At 50.8% G+C, this 24,230-nt stretch overlaps 1 protein-coding gene across 1 annotated transcript in view; it reads right to left on the reverse strand.

The window, feature by feature from the left end:
- Positions 1-7,900: 7,900 nt before the first annotated feature.
- The window catches only part of ARID3B (AT-rich interaction domain 3B), a 38,723-nt gene continuing 22,393 nt past the window's right edge, over positions 7,901-24,230 (reverse strand). Inside the window, exons 4-8 of the mRNA XM_085303986.1 lie at positions 20,294-20,477; positions 18,400-18,659; positions 17,159-17,416; positions 14,140-14,241; positions 7,901-13,189 (exon numbers count right to left, since the gene is read on the reverse strand). Of these exons, the coding sequence (XP_085160112.1) occupies positions 13,035-13,189; positions 14,140-14,241; positions 17,159-17,416; positions 18,400-18,659; positions 20,294-20,477 (959 nt within the window). The 3' untranslated portion in view covers positions 7,901-13,034. The remainder of the gene's footprint in view (positions 13,190-14,139; positions 14,242-17,158; positions 17,417-18,399; positions 18,660-20,293; positions 20,478-24,230) is intronic.

Here is a 24,230-nt window from a genome sequence, read left to right on the forward strand (position 1 = left end):
GCGGCCGCTCTGGGCGCGCGCTCGGTGACCCGGTCCTCCACGGGCGTTGTGCGCAGAGAATTTATCGCCGATTCGGGGTTTAAACAACTTGGGTTTTGAGCGCGCCGTGCTGGCAGTGGTGCCCCGTCTGCCACCCTTCTTCTTGTTTTTTTTTTTCCTTTTTTTGGCTTGCATCGGTGTCCTTGTCCCTGCCGCGGCGCGGGCGGGGGTCCCCCCTCCATTCTCGGGGGACCCCGAGGTCCTCGCGCCCCGCTCCGGGAGGCCCGCGGCCGGCCTCCCCCGCCCCCCGGGGCCTGCGCTGCCATTTCTTTCGTACGGGCTGTTTTGCTCGAAGCCTTGGGATTTCCTTCGCGGCAGGATGCCCCGGCAGGCGGGGTGCACGGGGCCTGCCAGCAGAGCCCTGGATGTGGGGCAGCCCCGCGGGGGCCGGCGCGCTGCTTCGCCCCGTCTCGCGTGCTGTAGGGCCAGGGCCTCGCACCAGGGCCTCGAGGTGTCCTTGCGAGCCAGCCCCAGCGCGCTCGGCGCTGCACGTGGCGAGGAAGCCATCCCAACATCCCATCCCGTCTAGACGCGGGGTGCAGCGAATGAGAGAAGCGTGGAAATGATTCGTACAGCACCCAGCAGGTCGCCCCACGCGTCCGCTGCCCGCTTCGCTCTCCGCCGGCACAGGAGTCCTTGCAGCCCCTTCGGGCGTCCCTGGCCCGCGCAGGCTGAGCCCGACCCCAGCCTGGGCTGCCCTTGCTCTGGTTCTGAACACGCGGGAGACATCAGGTGATCCAGGCCAGAACCAGGGTGCGACAGGCCGGAGCAGGGGATGTGCGGCGTGAATCCGGCTGCGGCGGCGCGTGGGGAAGGGGTCCCCGCGGGCTGGGAAGAGGGAGCGCGGGGGCCCTTGGGTGTCGGGCTCTCCTTCGGCCCGAGGCAGCCTGCAGCGCGGGGCGCTCTGTGCCGAGGAAGGGGGCTCCCGCCCTCGATTCGGACCTGGCATGGCCGAGTCTTGGGGTCGAAGGGGCTCTGTGGGGCAGGGGCTGTTTTGTTAAGCTGAATCTTGTGTTCCCCAGGGACCAGGCCTTGAGGCAACTCAGGCGGGAGAAAGAAGTAGAAAAAAAAAATGAGCTGGAGATTAAAGCATCCTTGCTGGAGACAGTGGTGATGCCGGAGAGGGACGCGGGAGGGACGCGGCGCAAGGCTGCTGCCGGGGCGGAGACGGGGGCTGCGCACGTGGGCTGGAGGCAACCGGCCTCCGCGGGTGTCCCTGTCCCACCCGCCGGCTTCGGGGCGTGGGCAGAGCCACGTCTCCGCTGCCGGCAGCTCCACGGAGAGCCGCGGCCGAGAGCCAGCGCCCGCGGGGGACGTTTCTGATGAACCTGCGTGCAGCACGGCTGGGAGCAGGGGCTGTCGGGGGTCCCGGCTCTTCCCTTGGCGCTAGGAAAATCTGGCTGCTGTTTAGCGTTGGAGCTGTCGAGCAGCCTGCCAGGCAGCAAACCCATCGCGTGTGCCAGTCCCAGCGGGCTGCTGCRGCTGACGGAGCTGGGAGGTGCTGGCAAGAGCGTGGGTGAGGGTCCCCTCCCGAGACCTTAAAGCCGTGACCCGCGCTCCGCAGGGCCACGCTGCCGGTGCTGTGCCGAGCAGGATACGTGCTCGTGGTCGGAGCGGCTTCTGCAGTGCAGGGCTTTGAGAGGCGCCGCAGGACCGTCCTCCCTGCACGCRGGCGTCCGGGGGCTCTGCAGCCCCTCCCTGACCTCCTTAACCCCACGCGGCCAGCTGACTTGCTCTGCGTTTTCCTGCAGCCCTCCAGGCTGCCCAGACCCGCGCCCCAGGGAAACCTCGGCAAGAGGCACCGAGCGCACGGGGCTGCTGCAGCCGGGAGACCCTGGCTCTCCCGGGCAGCAGCAACGGCAACCGGAGCCCGAGGGTGCCACTGCGGGAGAAAACCCAGAGGGCAGAGGGGAAGGGAAGGGAGGGGAGGGGAGGGGAAGGGCAGGCGGCCACATCCCTCGCAGGGGCTCGGCCTCCCCGTCCCCGGCATGGGAGCAGCGGTGCATCCCCACCCCACAGCATGGGTGCTGGCAGGAGGCCGGGCAGCCCGTGGGAGCCTGCGCCCCAGCACTCATCTGCCCATCTGCTGTCCTGTCCGGACTTCCAGCCTGGCCTCTAAAATCCGGGAGCAGAGGAATGAAGAGGCGTGAGAGGTAGAGCCTGCAACCAGCACCCTGCCCGAGACACCAACCCGGCGACTTCGCCTTGCCAAAACCCTTGTCCTCCCGCTGCCGCGGCGTGCCCGAGCGCCTTCCCCACGCGCCCAGGAGCTGCGCCCCTGGAGAGGAGGCAGCTCGAATCCCCCAGCACCCTGCCCGTCTGGGGTGGGCTGGGGCGAGGCATCCCYGCGCTGTCCCGGGCACAGGGCCACCGCCTCTGAGATCGATTCCTGCTCCTAAAGGTGGAGCATAAACACTGCTGGCCTGCGGCTGAGCAGCGAGCACCACCGGGGTGGGAAGCGATTTCCCCTTCCCATACGCATGTATGCAGTCGTGCTTTGTATCAACCTCTTTATTTATTTAATGGCCACTCATCTGGGCTGGTAATTAACTGAAAATATCCAGCAAGTACCTTCAGCACTGATGTTTTACGGGTTGGGGCTGATGCTCAGGAGACAGTGAGGAGTTAGCATAACAAACCTCCTTGTATTTCCCTTTTCACAGCAGYGGGCACAGACAGGACAGGGCGGGCAGCAGCAGAGCTGCTCCAGCTCTCCCTGAGCTCAGCTGGCCTTTCCTGGCCTCCCCTCCCGGAGCTGACCCAGCTTTGGGGCCTGCTGGTAACCTGCTGGGCTGTGTCTTAGCCCCGAGGGACGAGGAAGGCTCTGGGGAGGTTMTTCACTGCTGTGGGACTTGACAGAAAGGGAGAGAGGTGGGCTGATCATGGCCACCTACATGGGTTGAAGGAGCAAAATCCCCCCATGGTGGCCATCAGCAGGTAGGCAGTGCAATGCACCGGGTAGGTGTCATGGCCCGGGGGCTTCCCACCCTTCTGTTTGTGCTGCTGAGGTTTGACATGGGCAGAGCTCTCCCTCTGTCCAGGCACAGAGCAAGCATCCAGCAGACGCACAGTGAAGAAAGGCTCTTGCTGTGCTCCCAGCAGCCTGTTTTTCTCCTCTCTCCTAGGCTGAAGCCATCTCAGACTGGCGTGTTTCCCTCGGGAGCAGTTCAGGAGAGGTTTGTGCTGACCAGAGCTCGTCTCCAGCCCTGGAGATGGATTTGAGACTTCTCCCACAGCAACGTGTGTGTTGAGACCTCAGTTCTCCAATGCCTGGAAATTGCCCTGTTCGTGCACAAAGCACTGAGGTGCCCATTCACTTGCTCCAGGGAGCAGATGAGTCCCAGCAAGCCCTGCCAATGGGTTGTAGGGAAGGTTAAGGGAAGGGGCTGAGAGCTTCAGGCTGGATTGAGTGCCACCGTGCTGATTCCGCCTGGCCGCGGCTGCACTTCTCTTTCCAGAGCACCAGCCCTCTCTTGGGGGCACTGGGGCCAACGTGTACTCAGCCCAGGGTGTAGCTGCAGGAGTGGACAGGAGCCCGTGGTAGGAGAGGGGGAGAAGCAGTGTAGAGCACAGCTGATGGCCTTCAAACAGAGTTAGAAACACCCATTACCCCAAGAAGAACCAGCTCAGCCCAGCAGCCTCCTACGAACATCAAGAAATAGCTCTTCTGGGCTTGCTTGCGCCCCTCCCGCAAGTGTTGGCTGACCCCACATAGCAGGTAGCACCGGACACTGGAGATGCTCCCGAGCAGGAAYGTGCCCTGCCGATGCAGGCCACCTCGTGTGTGCAGGGTCACCAGCACTAACCTCTGACCACGGCCACGGGCGCAGCCGCATCTCCATCCTGCACACCTGCATCACAGTGAACTCCAAGGACAGCTCTTGCTGCTGGATGTCCCCAGTAGGGATGTTGAAGAGGAAGGGTRTATTCTGGACAGGGCTGGAGCCAGCAATGGACTTGGTCTCCTTGGTGTTGACGACTTGGCCATTGTGGTAAAGGAAGATGACGACATAGTGGTCTGGAAGCAGAAACTTGGTCTTGGTAAGAGAAACCTGCTTTGGACATGTGCAAGGGACAGAGGCTGGAGATCAGTGAGTCAGGCGGCAGGGGTAGGACAGATACTGCACTGCGTGGGCAGGGCTTGCAGCAGCCAGAAAAGGATGGCTAGACAGCTACAAGACCTCCGCTGGGCTCCGTGGAGCTGTTAGGATAGGACAGAGAGATCCTTTACTGTCKTGGTTGCACATATGCGTCCCTGGTCAGGAAGCAAGAACCTCCAAAGTCCTCTGCATCCTTACCAACCTCCCAGGCTGCTCCAGGTAATGGCTGTAATGGAGGGTTTGTCCACGGGCTGCAGGAGCAACAGATCACAGCAGGCAGCAGGGCAAAAAGTTCCATATGCTGTTTTTTTAAACATATCTCTATATATTTATTAATGATTTTGGGGACACATTGGAAACATCTTCCAGGTTGCTAATAAGAAAAAAGAGGATAAGCCATTCCTGCTGTCCACGTGGGCCGATGGACAGCAAGAGAGATCACAGCTAAATACAAGGGGAAAAAAATTGCTAACAGTGAGAGACTTGAGCATGAGAAAACCAGTCTGGGAATGGTGGGGTTGAAATGGTGGGAGTCTTTAAGAGTAAATTAGAGACGTGTCTGTCTGGATCGGGTTAGATGTCTGAATTTGCATCTTTGAGGAAGAAGACTAATCTGGGCAGCAGCTCCAAGATCCTGGCAGATGCAAGTGGATGTACTGCAGTTGACACTGCTGGTCAAGACTTTCGTGCTCTGCTGTCTCCTTCCCATCTGTCAAAGTTTCCCAAGCCTGAGCATCTCCTTGGCCCTACTGTCCATGCACCATGTCCTACCTGGTGCGCCTGGCATGCGAGTGAGCCGGGCCAGGTTCTCTGCCTTGCAGACCAGCACCTTGAGGCAGTTGGCCAGAGCTTGGTATTGGAGGAGAAGAAAGAGTAGGATGGGAGRAGAAGATACTGCAGCTCATGTCCTGGGAACTGAGACACTGCAATGAAATAAGAGAGCAGGAAAACCAGTTAAMCCCTCTCCGACCTCATCTAGCCATTCCACCTCAAGGATACTTGGCTCCCACCTAGGAAGGTGTGGGTGGCAGGTCAAGCCAGGTCAAAAATGTGTGAGGAAGGTGAAGTTGGAGCTTATAATTGCTGTAAGGACAGTGCCCAGCTTCTTCCCCCTTTGCATTCATCACTTCCCCACCCAGCATCCATATCTGCTGCAGTTCCCCTGCGTGCCTTGGAGACTGTCCGTGACAAGGCAGGAAGRCTGTGACCAGTGGGCTGCCTCTGCATCGAACTCTTTGGAGGTACTTGGAGGTTGTGACGATGTCCAGGACACTGGTTGCAGCTCTTTCCTTGCCCTCTGCTTCTCCGTCCTGCTCCGATCGGGGCATGGCYGAGCACTCTAGCAGAGGCCTTGGTCTCCCTTTCCCCTGTCTCCCGACGCCTGGTTGCATTCCCAGCTACACTGCTGCCACTGGAGCCGGGGGATCTCCAGCCCGTCCCCAGCGGCACCAGGAGCCCGGGATTATGGAGAACCAGCTCTGTGCAAAGCTCAGCTGGGACTAAACCAARTTGGATTGCTCTTGCAGACCCACCTTGAGGGCTGTGGAGGAGGCTGGGAAGGGGTTTCAGAGCCCGTGGCTTTTGGGTGTCTGCAACGGGGCGCACCACGCGGGCAGGACCCGAGGAGCTTTCCTTCAGCCGGCTCCGTAGGCACGGCTCGGGGAGGACCCAGGCGCACGCCCAGCGTGGACTTCAGGTGCAGAAACACCTCGACCCCGGGGAGATGCGGCCCCTTGGRGCACCCTGCCCGCCCCAGACACCCCGTTACGGAGTCCCCGCTGGCCCCCCAAAAGCCTCAGTGAAGGCTGTATCCCGCAGCCGGCCCTCTCCCAAGCCGGCCCCAAGGGACACCGAGCTTGGCGCTCTCTGCATCTCACACGGCCGCATCCTGCCTGGCCTCCGTTGCCACGTCACCTCTGGGGCCACCTTGGGCAGCRCGTGGCTCTGCTGCTCTGCGAGCAGGCAGCTCCTCGGCACCCATCTGGCGGTGAGAGCCGAGAAYGGGAAGCAGCCAGAGCTCCTCGCCCTGGGGAAGGCTCCTCGGTCGCGGTGGAGAAGTCCTGCAGAAGAGGAGGGACAAGTAGAGGGCAGAGGAAGAGGCAACCAGCTCAAATGGGAATTCCCCTAGGACAAGTGAGCTAGTCCACCGTCCTCTGCAAAAAAAGTGGCAGAGCGGCGGTCCTAACTGTTCCCTTCTCCTGCTGGGGACTTGGCTGGCCTCACGGCAGGGAGACCGTGCYGGTGCGTGACGCAGGCCTGGCAAAGCCACCCGCTTCAGATGTCTTAGGAGGCATCCCTGCTGCGAGGCACTCGCAGGCGGATGGAAAGGGGCTCGCGGGCACGGCTGGCAYGGCTCAGGCGGCAGAGGAGAGGTCTCGTTGCTCCACGGGGTAGCGYTGGCGTGGACGAGGCACGGTCAGTGGGTCACAAGGGCCAGGGCAGTGGGGAACCTTGGAAATGATGCGTGCTTGTCCTCACCCCAACATTAAGCTTATGCAGATGGGCCACCAGCCAAAACAAACGCAGAAACCGGGGCCTCGGAAATGCTGATACAAAAAAAGGGCTGGAAACGGGTTTCTCTCCAACTGCCAAACTGGTTCAACRACTGGAAAAACAACTTCAGTTGCTGTGTAAACATCAAAACTGCTGGGAAGCATTAAACGATCTTTTGTCCAGAGACAGAGTAAAACGTAGGAGGGACTGGGAGAAACAACTGCTGCCGCTCCGGTTTTTATTCTCCCTGCCAACGTACCTGCCCCAGTCTGATGCTCCCGACTGTCCGGCAGGTGATCCCAAGGCTGTATAAGGCACGAGCGGCAGGTACAGACCTGTATCCAACCCCAGCACCATTACCAGTGACTTGCAGAGAAGGAATTCTGCATTTAGCTCAAGTCTAATCCAGATATTCTTAAATTCACAGATCGTTTAGAGTATCTTGTGAACGCCCAGTCTGAGAGGAGGAGAGAGACGAGGTCAAAGCTATTGCGACAAGGAGCATCCTCACTCATGCACTGGTAAATACTCAGTTCCAGAACTTGCTCACGTTCCCCCCCAGATAGCTTAYTGGCACCTAACTCATTCAGCTCAATCCTCCGCCAAGTCCTTGTGTGAAGTCCAAGCGTGAAGACAGACYACTGCAGCAGCAGTTCCCACTGCAACTGAGGGCGCCCTTCGGAAAGATCGGCGGAAAGGAAAACCCCGGTGTCACGATTTCCAGCTAAGCGCGTGGAGGATGCTTTTCACAGCCACAGCTTCGGACCTAGAGGTCAGAGCATTTCCCACCTTAGGGGAAATTTTACCTAAGTAGCAAAATGAATCCAGACATACAGGCACGCAGCCTTTGCGCGATGCCCTTTCCGGCATCCGCGGCGGGACTGGGGTCTCCCTGCAGGACGGTGCGGTCGACAGGGCTGCGAAGTTTTGGCTCTGGATGCAGAGGGCTGCATGCGTACTTGCACATCCCCTTCCCAGTATACGCGTCAAAATAGGAGCCTGCAAATTCAAAAAAAAAAAAAAAAAAAAAAGCTCCTTGGCTGTGTAAACTTGCCCCGGGGCCTCATGTTTGGAAGTTCTTCGATAAACCTAACAGAGAGACGGGCGGCACGGAGCAGGCAAAGCCCCCCACCCCGCGCTGACGGAAAAGCGGCCCGTTCAGGCCAAGGCCCGCGGGGACGCGGGAGGCGCCGGCCCGCGGCACGGCTGCTTTGCTTCCCCCCCAACTGAAACAGCGCTGCCACAAAACCAGGCTTGCAGGGTCACCATATGAAGAGGTAGAAGTTTATTGGAATATAAACATTCAGATAACGTGTAAGATAGAAAAACCCAACAACAACATATACAGACACTTGTTGGAAGGAGACGTTGAGGTATTTATCCACCGCCTAGGCTATCACATTTCTTTTATTTATTTATTTATTTTTTTTTAAATAGGTAAGAAAACTAGTAGCAAGGCTGCTGCAGCTGTTTGGTGAAAATGTCTTCCGATCTGAATCCATCTGGAGCACATACGCAGCGGCCAAAAAGACTTGGTGTAACACGTTCACATTCACTTTGGGAGCGGCACAGTAACACAGCCTCCCCCTCATCTCTTCCCCCTGCCCTGCACGGTTCCTTTGAGAGCCCCGTTTCCGAGCTGGTGTCTGCCCTTGCCACCTTTGTGCCTTCCCAGAGCAAGCTGGGATCTGCTGGAAGAGGACAAGCAGGTATTTTTCTCGGTCACGCATATAACCCAGACGACAAATCTGCACCCGCTACATGTAAAACAGGAGCGCCTAGCAGCTGCTAGCCCGCTGCTGCCTGTAGCTAACCAGCTGGGGGCTTTTTTGGCTGCTCGTTGTGAAACCTTAGCCGGTCTGGAGTTTAAAGAGAATTAGACACACCGCAAAGTGAACACTTCACCCAAGGAACAGTCCTACCTGCAGTATCAAAACCCCTGAGTACTATACAATCGAACGCGTCCCGAGTGAAATGAATCCGAGGTGGGGAGAGGTAGTTCCTCAGCCCTCGCGCAACCTTCCCCCAGCTCCCAGCTTCTCCACCCCATCTCCGCTGCTGGTTTCTATAACCCTGTCCCTACAGCCTGGCAGCTCAGTAGGAGATCTGGAGCTTAGCAAAACATGCATTGAGCCAACTGCCAGTATCAAACCCAGGCTGGAGAAAGGGTTACTCTTCACAGTCTGAACGGCTGATCCTCGTCACTGCGTAATGAAAAAGGACCAGTTTATTGTTGCAGCTTATTTTACTGAGGTATCTGTTACGCATCCCAACTTGATTCTTTCCCTGAATTGGATACAAAACAATCTGTTAGTCCCTGTCTATTTCCAGTCTAGTTGTGTAAAGCTTATAAACATTAATACTCTAGTAGTGTCAAAGCTGTTTAGCAGTTCAGTGATTTGAGTGCCTTTCTGTGCAAGAAAACACAATGTTAGCATGTGATACATAAGCAAAAACACCCATTACTAACCTCTGCTCCCCAGGACCAGAGAAGAAAGTATAAGGAAAAGCAAAAAGTCCCCCAGTCCCACTCTTAGGAAACAGCTCCCAACCCCCCAGTTTCCAAAACAAAACAAATTAAAACCCAAGGGAAAAAAAAAACAATCTGAATGAGTCACAGAGTCTAGAAAACCATCTCCGAGTCTGAGACACTGAAATGCCTTGGAGGTCTGCGCTATCCGCCAAGCAAACGCCCTGCAGCCAAAGAGCAGCTCTGCTTCCCTCTGTGTATTGGGGTGGTTGTTACTTCCACTAAAAGCAGCTGGAGATGGGACACCTCAGAGCAGAACCTATCTCAGGACATGTGCATTCCCAGCACTTTCTCTCTTCTTCCGCCAAGTCATCACAACGTCTGCTAGCAAGATCGCTCAAGTTGTATTATATAAACTAACGTACAGAGAGTGCAAGGCCCCTCACAACAAGGAGGTCCCATCTGTGGTTTATACAAGCCTTAACATGAGGTACGAGACCACCCCTGTTACTCGAGCTTCAAACAGAAGGAAAGGAAAACTGACGCTTCACAGATCTCGGCCGTGGACACAGCGTTTCTGCTCGTCGGTACAGGGCAGAAAAGCCGCCCTGCTGAGCAGTGCTGTGGGAGCAAAAGGGAGAACATGTAGTTTTTAAGTTTAACAAAAGCATTATTCATTTAGTTTTCTATATACACTTTAAGCCCAACCGTTGGGCTGCTGACAGGGCTTTTTCTACGGCAGTATCTGGCCTCATTCTTTTTTTAAAGCTATGCTCTTTTCAGTAGTACAAAATGAACAGCCTCAGGGATCAGGATATCCCGGGAGCACAGGGCCTGGGCCGGTGGCTCACAGGCTCTGCAGCTCCCCAAAGTGCTCCAGGAGGGCACCTGCCCTGCACCCGTGCAATCTCACGGAGCAACTATGCAGACAGGTCGAAGAGTCCCTCTCAGTACATCCCCGGAATGACACAAACTGTGTCAGGCAGCTGTGCTCCCCSCCGCTGCAGATCTACTTAGTGTATGAGCTGCTATACACAAGCATTTGGGGACCTGAAGGCTGGATGTGAAGTGAAAGACACTTTTAGAGTGGTGAAAGAGTTGAGTGGCTTTGACCCAGCTCTGCAGGCAGACAGGCAGAGTCTATAATTGTAGCAGTGCTTCAAAATTCCCATCTTTCACAGAGCTAAATGCTCCCAACACCTCAGCTCACCTGGACGAGCAGTTCTAAGGCTACATTCTCATCCTGGTATGACACCACATTCATTCAGAGATAATTCTTGGTCTACATCCATGTAATCACGGGCTGTAACTCCCTATGATAGTGTGGCTCAGTCTCACCWGTGGAGGCAAGAACCTGTGGAGCAGTAAGATGGGCGGGTAAACATTTTGTCCCGGGTTGAAGGAGGAAAGAGATCTTCATCGACTGGGAGCAGAACCGTGGCTGCCACTCAGAAACAACTGAAAGCTAACGCATGATTAGTGTCAGAAGGGAACTGCTAGAAACTTGCAGAGAACAAAAGGGCAACAAAAGTCCACAAACATGGTGGTAGTACAGACATCCAGAAGGGCCAACTACCTGTCCACTCACTGCGGAGCACGTGATGCTCACCAACCACACTCCAGGAAACCAGCTTTTAAAGCAAGCTGCATCGCTGGAGTTCTAACACAGTTTTGACTTAGAACGTAATAAATTTACTAGTTAGGACAGTTGTTACACAGTTTGGTAACTGGTCCCTATATATACGTGAAATAACTTCTGTTATTTTGGTGACTCTCACATCAGCTCCCACAATGGCCACAGTAACATAGCACCCAACACAGCGTGGACTTGTAGTGTAGAAAGAATTGAACTGTGTTGTCTGTGCAGCTAATGACCTCGGAATAATACAAAGTCACAGCACTTCTGAGAAGGTTGGTCCTGTGCAAAGCCACAAGATCAAACCAAGCTTTCAGCTGTCAAAACCCACTTTGCTGTGAGAGGCCTGGCAAATCTGTAGTGTAAGCAGCACTATCACGTCCCCACTGCACTAAGAATGTTTGCTAAAAACGTGGATTATGAAGTTCTGAAACAAGAATGGGGACCCTGCAGACACCCTGATGTCCCAAAAGAAGGACAGATCCTCTAACTCTGCAGTCAGTCTCACCCCCCTTTCCTACCTCTACTCGTCCTCCTGCATCACACGCATTGCATGTGCATGGGGACAATGCTGTTCAACTTGTCTCCTGGCTAGCCTAAAGAATGGGGGAACCACTGCTCCTTTGCTCAGCTTTGTTTTTTTTTTCTTTCTGTCTTTGGTGCTACAATTAAAAATAAAACACAACATCAGCAAAACCACATATAAAAAAAACCAAGCATTAAGATATGCCAATACTTCCTGAAGAGGTTAAAAAAAAATAAAAACAAAACCCCCAAACAAACAAAAAACCCCCAACAAGTACATATCTGAGGTATTTCATCTGCTCAAAAAAACCTGACTTGGGCCTGGAGGATGGAAAGGACGTCACCAGGGCAGGATGGATGGTGCTTGGATCTGATCTCCAGGCTGGGGGAGATGTGTGTGGGAAAGGCCAGCAGGAGAAGAGAGGACAGGGTGAGACCAGGTGAGTGGGAGCTGGGTTCATGGAGCCACAAAGTTAGCTTGGTTGGCTCCAGAAGAGGGAGAGCCACGGCTAGCCTTAGTTTGCTTTAAACTGGAGAGCAAAAAGTCTTCTTTGACTGAGGGCTGCTTTCTTTTTGCCCCCGTACGATCTGAAAAGGGCTGAGCTTCTGAAGACTTGTTCAGAGAGCAACTAAAAGAAGTATTATATGTTAATCATAATATATACATACACAATACAGCCCCACTTAAGTAGATTTTAAATATCACCTTCTATTTTCTCAGTGCATGGATATGGAGAGCTTCCAGGGGCTACTGAAATACACCTTAAGAGAAGGAAGTCACTCCAGGAAGCCTAAATTGACTTAAGTGACAGCCCTTTCGTGTCAAGGGGCTGGGGATCAAGACCAAGCAAAGGTAAGTTCAGGCTTTCAGGTTAAACGTCTCAGTGGATGAATTTCCTATGGGGAGAGAGACAAGCTCTAGAGCATTTAAAACTTTGCTGAAGGCCTGCAGAAAGCAGCAGTAGGAAACAGGCCAGCACCAGCCAGAACGAAACAGCTGATCAGTCACCAGTCATTTTCTGTCTCTTTGGATCACAGTGGTGGGAAAGTCCTCCCAGTGTTGCCAAGACCTCAAAGAGGGGGAGAGAGATTCATCGTCTTTGATAACTCCACAAGCAGCAGCCATGCACTCTAGCCAAGTCTGGCATTCAGGGGAGGACACATGAACACTGGACCGCAATGGAGCTTGAAGAAGAAAAGTGAGGAAGCTTGCCTGCTCTACAGCGGCACGACCTTCTGCAGCAAAAGCCAATGAAGGACAGGGGCAAGGCACCCTGCTGGCTGTTAGGATTGTCAATACATTGAGTTGTTTTATGGGAAGAGTCCATGTGRCTACTGGTTCAAGGAGAAGCCCATCTCCCTGCCCCAACTCCAGCTCTTTCCACCTGCCTTGGTGACGTCTCAGCCATCTATCAACCTGCAGCTCCTAGAGACGATCCCTGATTGAAAAACGCCAGGTGTGCCCCTTTCTCCATGTCCCACCCCCCAACAGGAACACAGCAAACCCTGGGAGGAGGAGGAGGAAGAAAACAAAAGTAAAAGGGAGGAAGAAAGGGGAGAACAAAGAAAAGGGCTGGACAAACAGATGATGAGGAAAAACTCGCTGGCATGGAAAGGTTTCAGCATCATCATCTTGCCGTTGGCCAACCACAAAGCAGGTTCCTTGAGATGAGGTAATCTGTGCGACTCCTTCCCGGCTCACTCCCTGCCGTGAACAGAGATGACAGAGCTGCTAGAGGCCAGTGTGAGAGACAGCAAGCTCCGCCGTCCATCAGAGAGACCAGCTGGTGGAGGGCTCTGCACTGGGGGTTCCCCGGGATGAGGTAGGGCTGGGAGAACAGTGGGAGCTGCTGCTGCTGCTGCAGGAACTTTGGGTGCTGGAGCCTGCAATGAGATGGACGACTGGCTTCTGGGCAAACAGCACTCCTACAAGGCACAGACAGGGAAAGAAAAGGGTTACTGGGACTAAGGGGTGACACAGCTGAGAAGGATACGGTACAGAGCAAGCAGTAGGCTATCTGACCCCAGAGACCTCAGAGGGGAGGTCATGGAAACCTAAGAGCATGAGACCCACTGCAAGTTAAGCAGCTTGGAGATGGATCGACAAGGAAACAAGAAGGGCTGCCCAGGGACTTTGCTCTGGCTGCCTCTGCCCCAGGGACATTTTGCCTACAGAGAACTGAAAGATCCTAAATATCTKCAACACCTTTGGAGGTGAGAAGCATCTTTCTGTGCTACTGCACTGCACTGCCAGACCTCCCACGTGGGCTTTGTCCAAGGAAGTGTAAATATAACCTGCACAGGCCAAATGGCTTGAGCAGAATACATGGGATAACAATTCATGCTTTATAATGAAGTGTAAGGAAAAGCTGTTTAAAGCTGCTCCTCAGAAGATAAAGAGGGATAAATCCCCCTCCTGCTATTGCTTATACAGAAGTTCCTTCCCTGTAAAARCTGAATTTTCCACCAGGTCCCCTCTTCCCTGCCACAGTAAAATACTGCTTGTGAACTGTCAGCAAAATGATTCCATTAGGATAACTCAATTGTAGAGAGATCCTGTCAGAAAATTGATCAAAAATCATAAAAATATCTCCTTAAACAAGTAAGAAATCACTAGGAAATATCATTCAGATGAGTCTTAGATTTAAAAAAATGCCATCAACAACAATCACTACCAAAAGGAAAGGACACTATCCTGACAGACTGGGAACAAAAAAAGAGAGAAGAAACCATCTCCTGCCAAACTGTCTAAACAGGCCAAGTTGTGTGTGTTTTGGCAAAGGACCAGCCCAAGGAAGCATGCCACCCTCTCTGCATCCTACTCTGCATCGCAAGTTCAGCTCTCTACACATCCCCAGGGAACAGTTCTTACTCACCAGCGTAAATTGTGCCGTTAATCTCCACCGACATGTTAATACTCCCAATGCCGTTAGGTGACAAATTCAGTGCTGCTGCTGCCGCCGAGTCTGGTTTATCTTCTTTTGAGAAAGAAAAGATGCAGAGWTAGATTGTAATTGTCCTGTTTCCTGCACTATCCAGACATGGTCAAGGGTTTACACAGTCCTCCTTTTGTCTCTTCTTTAATGAGGAGATCCCCACRTAACCTGTACTTCCAATACTCTTATAATATTTAAGATAAGTCAACAAAAGCAATTAGGTTCCTAGACATGAATTGAGTAGGGGTTAGGTTCCTACGGACATTTTTGAATCTCTCCCTGATTCTGACCCTGAAATGCCAGATTTGTAGGSAGAAAGGGGGAGGAAATCAAAGTCTTGGCAGAGAGATAATCCCCAACATGGGCTGTTTACTATCTTAAGTGGGTTTGTCATGGTTTACAAAATCCCCCAGGAAAAAGCTACCAGGAAATGAGACATGCCCATATCTAAACCAGCCAGATAAGGACTGTGTTTGCAGTAGGCTAGGAGCAGGTGCCCAGTCCTTTCTGCAACGGTGGCTCCTCAGGAAGCTGGTGCACTACTAGTGTGCAAAGCTCAGGCTGCAGCAGCTACAGTGGCCACTTGAGGGAGGGGGACAACCCAAAGAGCCAAGGACTCCAAGCCAGAAACAGTATGCTCAGCTGCTCCTATGTGCATGTGAAGTCTGGTTCTTCACTGTCCTCMACCTGGAGACACTTTTTTTTTAAGCCATTACGGGCCAGACTTCTGCAAGGGGCAGGTAGGATTTCTGCAAGCTTTTTAAGGGGAGTTGAATATCAAATGCTTCTGAACATTTCTGTAAACTTCAACCTAAGCAATCTATAACTGTGAACTGGGGATGCAGGATTCCTTCTCTGTGCTCATGAATTCAAGCTTACAGTTTGCACAGYAGTATCATGGCTACCGGCCCACTCRATGTGGGTTTTGGGGTGCTGCGCTATTAAAACTGGAGACAGTCTGCCCAGGCTCTGACACTGCATGTGAAGTGCATGTTTTTAGCTCCTTTCTAGCCTTCTGGGACAGCAGGGCCACTGTCCCAGTAAAGAGCACTAAGAACATGGTTAACATTTAGCCTAAAAGTTACTATCAAGTTTTAACAATCTCACAATGTGCTTTTCAAAAGTGCCTCTCAAAGCACTTTACAAAGAAGCATAGTATTATTTTTATTTTGCAATTGGAGAAATTAAGGCACAAAAGACAGAGTGGACTTGCCCTCAGTCCCCTAACAAAGTGGGGAATAGTACTGCTGAATCCTTTTTAGCGTTCAGTATTCAAGGATGTTTCATTTCTATCAGCATGTTACTATCTGAAGAGACGAAAATAGTTCCTAGCATTTTTATTTAGGAAGTTAAGGGTGGAGAGATAAGAAAAACAACAAAACAAAATGAGAGGAAGCAAACATTACTTCATAAAATTGGTATCCTCTTTTACTCTTTTTTTTTTTAAGCAAATGTGAAATTTGGGTGGGTCTATAATTGTCAGAAAATGTAAAGTTTTGATTTCATCTAATTCAGCAGCAAACTGCTACTGCCTTGAAGGGGAACTTGCTTTGACCCTTTGCCGTATATATGCCACGTAAAGTGTCTCAGTGAAGCATTACTGTCATTGCTAGCAACTGCCTCAAGAACAACTTTTCCCTTTCCTCTAAACAATGCCAAACTTGCCCAGCCTTGTGCCTACATCCAAATGTACAATTAATAGGGGTCTCAGCCCTTTAATTTTACTGGATCAAAAGGTTTGCAGGAAACAGCTGTTGGAACTGAAATTTGCTGAGGCCTTGCTGTCCACTGAAGTGCAGCCCCAGGACAGGTAAGGGAGTCATAGTGTTTAATCAGCTTTTGAAGCCATTATATAAAGTATTGATTCTGACAATGTGACCTTTACAGGGTGACTCCCCTTTTACAAAGCATTTCAGGAGTGCATTTCCCAGGCCATGAATGCTGCTTATATATGACCTTCTAACCTAGCCTTGCCAAGAGTTCTTTGCCTGGAGGCTGTGAGCAGGGTTGCAGCAGATGTTGGCAGAAATCACCTAACTTGCTAAAAGCTCTGGGATAAGGTGGGCCCCTGCAGATACACAAATCTTTGTAGCCTCCTCCTCACACCTGACAAAGGATTCCTAAAAGCTGGGCATTTCTCTCCCCAGCTGCTCCTGCAGTCCACCTATACAGAAAAAAAATGTAACTTCAGTGATCAATTAAAACAGTTTGCCAACTAGGAAAGGGCATTAATAACTCCCTGCAGCTCAGTGATGGCATCTGCCTCCAAGAGGAGCAGGGCCAAGCACATTCTCGTTGATGGGCAGATGGGCAGTGTATACAGCATATGATAGGCCCCCCCTCCAAAAGTCATATAATTGCATAATCAAAAGACTGCCTTTGGCTAGGCTAAACCAGGCTCTCTGATCTAAAGTATACAAAACATATTAAACCTAGGGGTGTCAGGTATGTGGTCTAAAGCATTTTCATCTGACTTGCATCTTTCCTGTGAATGAAGGAGCACCGGCTGCAAAGAAAATGAGCTAGCATCAGCTGAAACTGGTAATTCCTCAGTGTCCTTGAAGATGTAACAGCTTGAGTCCTGAAGTAATCTCACCRTGGTCAACCCACACGCAAGCTAATAAGCTCACTTGGAGTGAGGGTCTTGTTTGACAGCAAGCGGGATTTAYTAGCTTAGATGCAGAGCTTCCTGAACACAGCCAGGCTGCTTCTGAATCCAGGCTGGGTCACGTGTCAACAGGAATAGAAGAAAAACAGCAGTAGTAAGTAAAAATTAATGAAAAGTTGCTACAGTTTAGMTTTGCAGTTATTGTGGTCCACTTCAGTAACTTATTGGTCCAGTGCCCAGAGAGATGATCCAGCCTGTGTGTAAGGATGTGTTTGACATTCTAGATTGGGAACAGTTCCCTCCCTGTTGCAGTTTGCAAAGACTTTTTGTTTATCTAGAGGCACAGCTTACCCTTGCCATTGATTTTGATCTTCATGGGAATCTGCCGTGCCATGCTGAACAGGTTGCGCTGAAGAGCCTGCTGGACAAGCCGCTGCTCCTCCTCTGTCATCCGCGAGACCTTCTTCTCTGGAGGCTCTCCAGACTCCAGTCTCTCCCTCAGCTGTTCCAGAGTGGCTGTTCTTGCTGCCACAGTTGCCTGCTGGCTAGCCAAGGTCACTGGCACAGCAATACGGTTTGGCATAGACACAGTCAAGGGCACACCGTCACCTAGAAAAGGAAACAGTCACTTAGTCCCTCCCACAGCCCGTTTTAAAGCACGCACACAATGCTCGGAATTCGGAATAGATGGAGAGAGCGGTAGGATGTGCGAGGAGGGCAAAAGGAGAGATCACCAGCACTGTAACTGCCTTTGCATCAGGAGTCAGGCGACTCTTCTAAAACACCCCTCTCGCAACAGCTGCCTAATATTCTTAACAGCCATGACGGTGGGCTGGGAACTATGACAGGGTTTTCAGAAGACTACTCAGTTTTGCTGATGCTGAGGAATTAAGATCACTATTACGATCTGTTGGATGGCAGCTGATAAAAAAGCTTTCTCTGTTACAATCAGATCACRTTTCCAGGGCATCGCAACGCACCACCATCCCTAACTGAAGTTGCTGCTCCTGGAACTAAATCACTTTACTCTCCCTTTCACCGGCAAAATCTTGAATTTTAGTCTGTCTATAATTCCAAAGTGATTCCCCCTGCACTCTAACTTCCTCTGAAGGGTACTTTTGTAAATGCTGAATACTTGTTTTTACAGCTTCATACAGCATCACTCCAAGAAGTTCTCACCTTCCAGGAAAATAACAAAGATCCATAAAYCCCTGCAAGCAGCAGGCATTATCTATTACACAGACAGGGCATGATGGATGAAKATAGATTAAAAGCCTCACCAAAGGCCATCTGAAAATCAACAGCAGAATCAGGTTCAAAGCCACAGCAATTCCTAGCTAATCCAACACTTATATTTGCTCTGATGTTCCCTCTTCCTCAAAGCTACAAGCTCCTTAATACAGTTTTGGATTCAAAGCAAATCTAGCACATGCACAAAGAGGTTAATCCGCAGTTAGAATATTCTGCAGCTCCTTAGCTACCCGACTCCCATTACTCTTGAGTCCAAAAGATACAAAATAGAAAACAACTGAGTTCCACTGCCTGCACCTCTAACCCAGCCACACACACTGATGTGGGTGCAAGTAGCTGACCTTTTCTGACAGCTGCTGCTGGAGACACACGAGGGTTACTGGTCCCGCTGCCTGGTGCGACGCCGATGATGGGGAAGCGGATCTTTGGGGGAGACAGGAGGGAAGGAGGCCCCGTGGCAGTGGGTGAGTAGCTGAACAAAGAGGAGCTATAGCTGGGCCGTCTGCCTTCCCGCCTGTTGCCATCGATTGCAGCCTGCAGCTCAGCAGGAGAACTGAGGGATTTCTTCTCGCATTCATAGGCATATAAGTACTTCATATACCTAAAAGAAAGGTGAGGACAGAGAAATTCAAGCATGTATACTCAACAGAACATGAAAAAGAGACTGTAGCACCAAGCATCACACTCAGAAAGACTATCAGACTGAAGCCCTCTACAGATCTGGATTCTTTGCCGGCATATCCTGATCACTGCTGTGCTTGGTTTGGTGAGTACTTCTATTTTGGTGTGAGGCACAGCTCCCAGAAACTTTCAGTTAACCCAGTGTTTGCAGAGAAGCACATGGCTACATACTGCTACATCCATGGGGGCAGAAAAGAATCATCAAATATGCCTTTACAACTAAGAAGCCATCATAATTATAATAATTAAGATCTTGGACCACAACATGTATATGCAATGAAGGAAAATTTAGGCGCTATCCTGTCTTATTTGTGTTGGGAAGCATCAGTCTGTATAAAACCTTACTACGCCTGCTGAATTCTGGCTCAGAGCTTTGCAGGAGACGGTCAGTCTATGATAACAGCTGTAGAAGTGGCAAAGAGCTTCCCTCTCTGGGACACAGAGGCTCTAACAACTTGCAAGAAAACAGACACCTGCAATGGCAAGTTTGTACCAGTTTGTACGTTTGCAGCCGGAACATAGCTAAAACCTAGCCTGGGCCCTCTTGGTGGCGATCCCTTTGGATAGGGGAACCAAGGGCCTGTGAGCTTGAAGAGAGCTGTGAAGTTCCTGAAACACACTGCCCCCAGCTGTACACCCACTGCAGTACACAGCAATTCACGCTGCCTTTTGCACCCAGGGTTTCCAGCGACACAGAGAACATGGCTTCAGCAGAGTCCYTGTCTGAAACTAAGACTTCCTGCTCAGAGCTCTAGGTTTCACGCAAGCCACTGTACCAGTGTCCATCATGGAAACTTAAAATCTTTCCTTTTATAGATGCCTTGTTCCACAGCCACAGAATTAACTTGGAGTGTAGCTGGGTGTGGGTTCCCAGAGTCTAGCTTTCCATGTTTTAGTCTCTAAACAAGTGTAGCTCAGCACCGTTGCTTCAACTTTACAGTACATTTATTCTTACCATTCTTCTTCTCTTCTGCTTATTCTACTTCTTTTCTTTCTTAGAAGTCTTTCTATTTATTTATTTTATTTTTTACTGGTCTATTCAATGCAGGTCAGAAAAGCAATCCTGACAGTGAGCAGGTGCTAAATAGGCACTTCCAGAGCTTAACAGTGATAACAGACATTAAATGATCAAGTTTATGCTTGATACCTACAWATTAGGAGGCCTTTCTCCTTCCACATTGTGCCAGACAGAGCAGGAGATGCTCCTTGCCCTGAGGAGTTTAACTTCTAACCAGGCAAGACAGGCACAGGATGGAAAGAAGCACAGAGCACACAGTGAACATCAGTGCTAGGACTGTAGGGAGGGAAGGGATGGAAAGGGAATGAGCTCAGGAAGGGATCACTGCTGAAGAAAAATAACAGGAGGAGAAATACAAAAGGAAGGCTGCAATCTCTGGGTGAGATGGAAGGAGAGGGCTAAGTAAAGCAATTCATCRGCTTCTCTCCTGCCACAGAGCAGGGCTTACCCTCAATTTTTCTTCCCCAGTCCCTGTTCTGTGCTTCCAGTTTGCTGCTTTGTGTTCACACCCATGCTGTTAGATGTTTTAGACTTACTGGGTTCGAAGCGTGAACGCGGCACTGGTGATGGAGGTGGGCAGATTAAGGCCTTTGGTGATCTCCCGCCAGATCTTCTTGTTGATGATTTCTACCAGCCCTCCCTTCTCAGTCACCAGTTTGTAGAGCATGTAGAGATCCAGGATCTGTTTTGCCATGATGGGGATTCGGTTGATGGGAGTTCCTGCAGTGAAACAGCAGGGAAGGGAACATGGAGTCAGAGAGAAAAAGCGGCCACGAAAATCAGCAGGTTGGTGCTATTGATCTTCTTTCTCATAGGAAATTCAAGCAATTCTATTTGTAGCCTGACTTGAGGCCTCTCTGTGGGTGAGTGAATGAGCCAGAGAAGTGTAGCTACATGGCACGTCCTTTTCATGAAAAATCCTTTCCTGTAGGCAAAAACAATTATCAGTCAAATAATAACCTGCAGCTAAGAGCAACTTCTAAAATAGAAAGAGGGGAAGTAGGGACTATTCAATCCTAGGGGCAAGGCAGCAGCACAGAGGACTCATTTCTTATGAACTCACACGGCAAGCTACGATAAAAATCTGCATCACTCACACTCAGGAAGGGGCTGAACTGCCATGCAGCAGCCTGAGCTGCAAGGACATCGGGATTCTGCTCTCTCACTCCTCAGTATTTGCTGTTGTACTCTTGGGAACAAAAATGAAAAGGGGCACAGGACACTTGGCAACATCTCTCTCTCCCACAAACATTTGCTTTCTGTCCTCTCTCACAAACACATGTATGAACTTTTGCTATGGCTTCTGCTCTTACAAAGCACTTTCTTCCCTGCACTTTTCCCTGAAGAAGTTACTTCCTTACTTGAAAAGCTATTCCAGCCCTCATGTGATACCAACATTGGGCCAAGCACAGAGAAATTAATAAACTAAAACCAACTGTTATCTGAGAGCCATACTGACCTAGATTAAATGTCCTTTCAGCTCAGTATCCCTTCTCTGCCAAGTGCCCATATGTGGCACTTGGGCAGGAGAACAGGAAAAACTTTCTGGTATCATCAGCCAAGACAATTATTTGCCTGCAGAGATGATAGCGGGATGTTGCTTCATCACATCCCACCCATGCAAAGGCTAAACTAGTGAGCTGAACACTCATTCTGCACACTACTACGTCTTTGTTCACACTGACCCCCTCTTTGGGGTGGGCAAAGAAAGGGAAGGAGACTGAGGGATCATCTCAAAACCTTCAGTCTCCTGCATTTAGGGTTCTCCTTCCACTGAAAAAAAGAAGCCCCCATCTCCACAAAACCCAGCCAACCTCCCCAGCCAAAAACCTTCCAAACAGAGGAAAGTATTGAACCTCTTTTCTGCTTTGCTCATATTTAAAGAGATACCTGCTGGATGYCCGTAGACCTTCAGTTACGGTTTCTAAAAGATCATGGAAACCTATGAGTCAAACCCCAATCCATTACTGAACGGAGCTTGGGGGCAGATAACAGGGCAGTGTGAGACACCTTGATGAGGCTACATATGCACCTTGGTTGCAAAGGCAACCCAACTGGAGCAACAGCTCGCTGCAAGACAGCTAGAAACGCGGTGTTGATGTTGCGGGCAAATAAACAAATGGCCCAAGAATGTATCAGTGTGTCTGATGTCAGACACTGAACGCATCCCCATCGTTATCTCACACGGGGCTGGGAGACGGAGACGTAAACTCGCTGTAGTCCAGCTAGAGAGAACTAGATCATACTACTGGACAACAACGCAGCTTCACAAGCTGCTTCACGAGCCAGGCATCCTCACGGGCGATGTGCTGCTGTGAGAAGCACCTAGGTATCCAAAAGCTTCCCTCTGGGTGCACGGCAGCACAAAACAGGGGACCACTCCACCCTTGCTCGCACAGGGCAGATGCTGGGAAACAGCTTTGTCCTTCCTGTTCAGTTTTGGTCATCTTGTGGGCTAACGCAGGTATGAAAAATCTGATTTTTAACCTGATAGTGTGCTTTTAGCAGCACCTTAAAGTGATAAAGGGTGAGGGGTTTTAAAAGGTCAAAGTAATGAGATTTAGGCAAGGAAAGGAAGAGGAGGAAAAAAAAAAAAAAAAAAAAAGCTGATGTAGCAAACCTTTTATTCTGCATAGGAAATACTGTCCTGGATCAAAGAGCAGTCCATCTGAGGTCAGATCCTGTCTGCGACAATGGTCAGCACCAGCCTTTACAGGAAAGCCTCCGAAACGCCGTAATGGACAATTATGGAATACTCAACCCACAGGGGAGACTTCTGCCACCGCTCATCAGCGAGTGATTCGGTTAATGCCCTGCAGCAGAGCAGTTTATGGCCCTTATAAATGGGTTTTATTCTGTTTAGTCAAAAGGAGTTCAGCTCAGCTCTGCAGATGTTCTCATTACACATGTAACTGTGTAATTTTTTTTTGTGTGTGTGTGGGGGGGTGTTTGTGTGGCTATTATGCATTAGCCCATGGCACCAATTCCCACAGGTTAATAAGATGGATAAAAAACTAAACTTCTACAGTTTTAAAGGGCTGCCTTCAATTTCACTAAGTTACTAATGCTTAGCTATAAGAAAATGTAAACAGCAATCTCACCAGGCTTGGTCTGCACTCTCGGCTACTTTATATCTACTATATCTTTTTTTTTTTTATTTGCCTTCTGTCTAAACAGTCCCTTCCCCATCCGCAACAGAAAAGCCCGTAAAGCAGTAATTTCCAAGCTATCATTCAGAAACTGCATCAGATCCTCTTCCTGCATTTCACATGCTACAGTTCCCTCGGGGAGCGGAGGGCGCAACATTTCCAAACTGTCCGAACGCTTTCCGGCTCCGCTCGTTCCAGCCGGCCGGCCCRAGCCGGGAACTGGTCCTTTCCAAAGGTCAGCCCGTGTAAGCGCCATCCTCCCTTCGGTTTGGTTTTTCCACACGCACTATTTTGTCTTGGCGTGTGCGGTTACAACCAAGATGAAGAGCGCGGTAACGATGTCATTTCAGCCATGCACCGTGGGCTGGAAGCGATCCTGTTACCAGCCTTGAGTTATCACTCATCGGCTGAGCCACAGTAACCAGGCGATCATGCCCAGCCCCCTCCAAATGCAAAAGCAGGAAAGTATTTATCTTGGATATGCTAGCAAAGAGTCAGGGATAGCTCTTCTTGCCCTCATCCTTCCCCCCCAAAAACACCACCACAACCCTTCATTGGCAGGTCAGGATTTCTGCCCCAGCAGCAGCAGAAGCCAGTTTGTTCCACCAAGGCAGCACCATTAGTGCTACCATACTGCTAACAAAAGCCTTCATCTTGCTGGGGCAGCACGGAGACCTCCTCCGCCCGCTCCCACAGCAATCCCGTGCGACCCCAAACCTCCYGCTTTTCCCCAATCCAATTTAGAGAATGGTATTAACTTGTCCAGCCAGGGCTTTGATCCAGCTCTCCTCGGGCCGTGAGCAGATGGGGTAGCTGGAGAGTGAAAGCGAAGGGTCACCCGTGAGGTTCCTCCGGCAAACAAGCCGCCAAGAYGGGAATGAAACAAAAGAGCTGTTTTTCAAAATACTCCATTTAACTCAGAGTTTTACCTTTCTCTAGACTCTCCCATCTCAGGACCCAAAAATATACACAAGGAAACTTATCCAAACACTGCTGTGATAAAGACAAATACTCTCTACATCAGAGGGAAATAAAGGCTTAAAGCACATTTCCAGGGAGCCTGTTCATAGCTGGAGCCGAAACAGCAATCAGATCTGACCTCCAGGCCTCATGTTACCACCCTTTTGACACCTTCCCTTCCTGAAGTTTTCTTTTAAACAAGACCTCCAGATTGAAGTGCCCTGGAATTTAATTAGTAACTCTAYAAACTAAGCTAAAAGCTATAGTTTTAGGGGTTTTTTTCTTCCAAAAAAACCAAACGCTCCTGTAAAATTGAAGCGRGCTGAGAAATTTTACGGCAGGGACAAAAACCAATTTTCTCATT

Source organism: Rhea americana, unplaced genomic scaffold (assembly GCF_003343005.1).
Source record: "Rhea americana isolate MKP2758 unplaced genomic scaffold, rheAme1 scaffold_201, whole genome shotgun sequence".
In the NCBI taxonomy this organism is placed as follows: Eukaryota; Metazoa; Chordata; class Aves; order Rheiformes; family Rheidae; genus Rhea; species Rhea americana.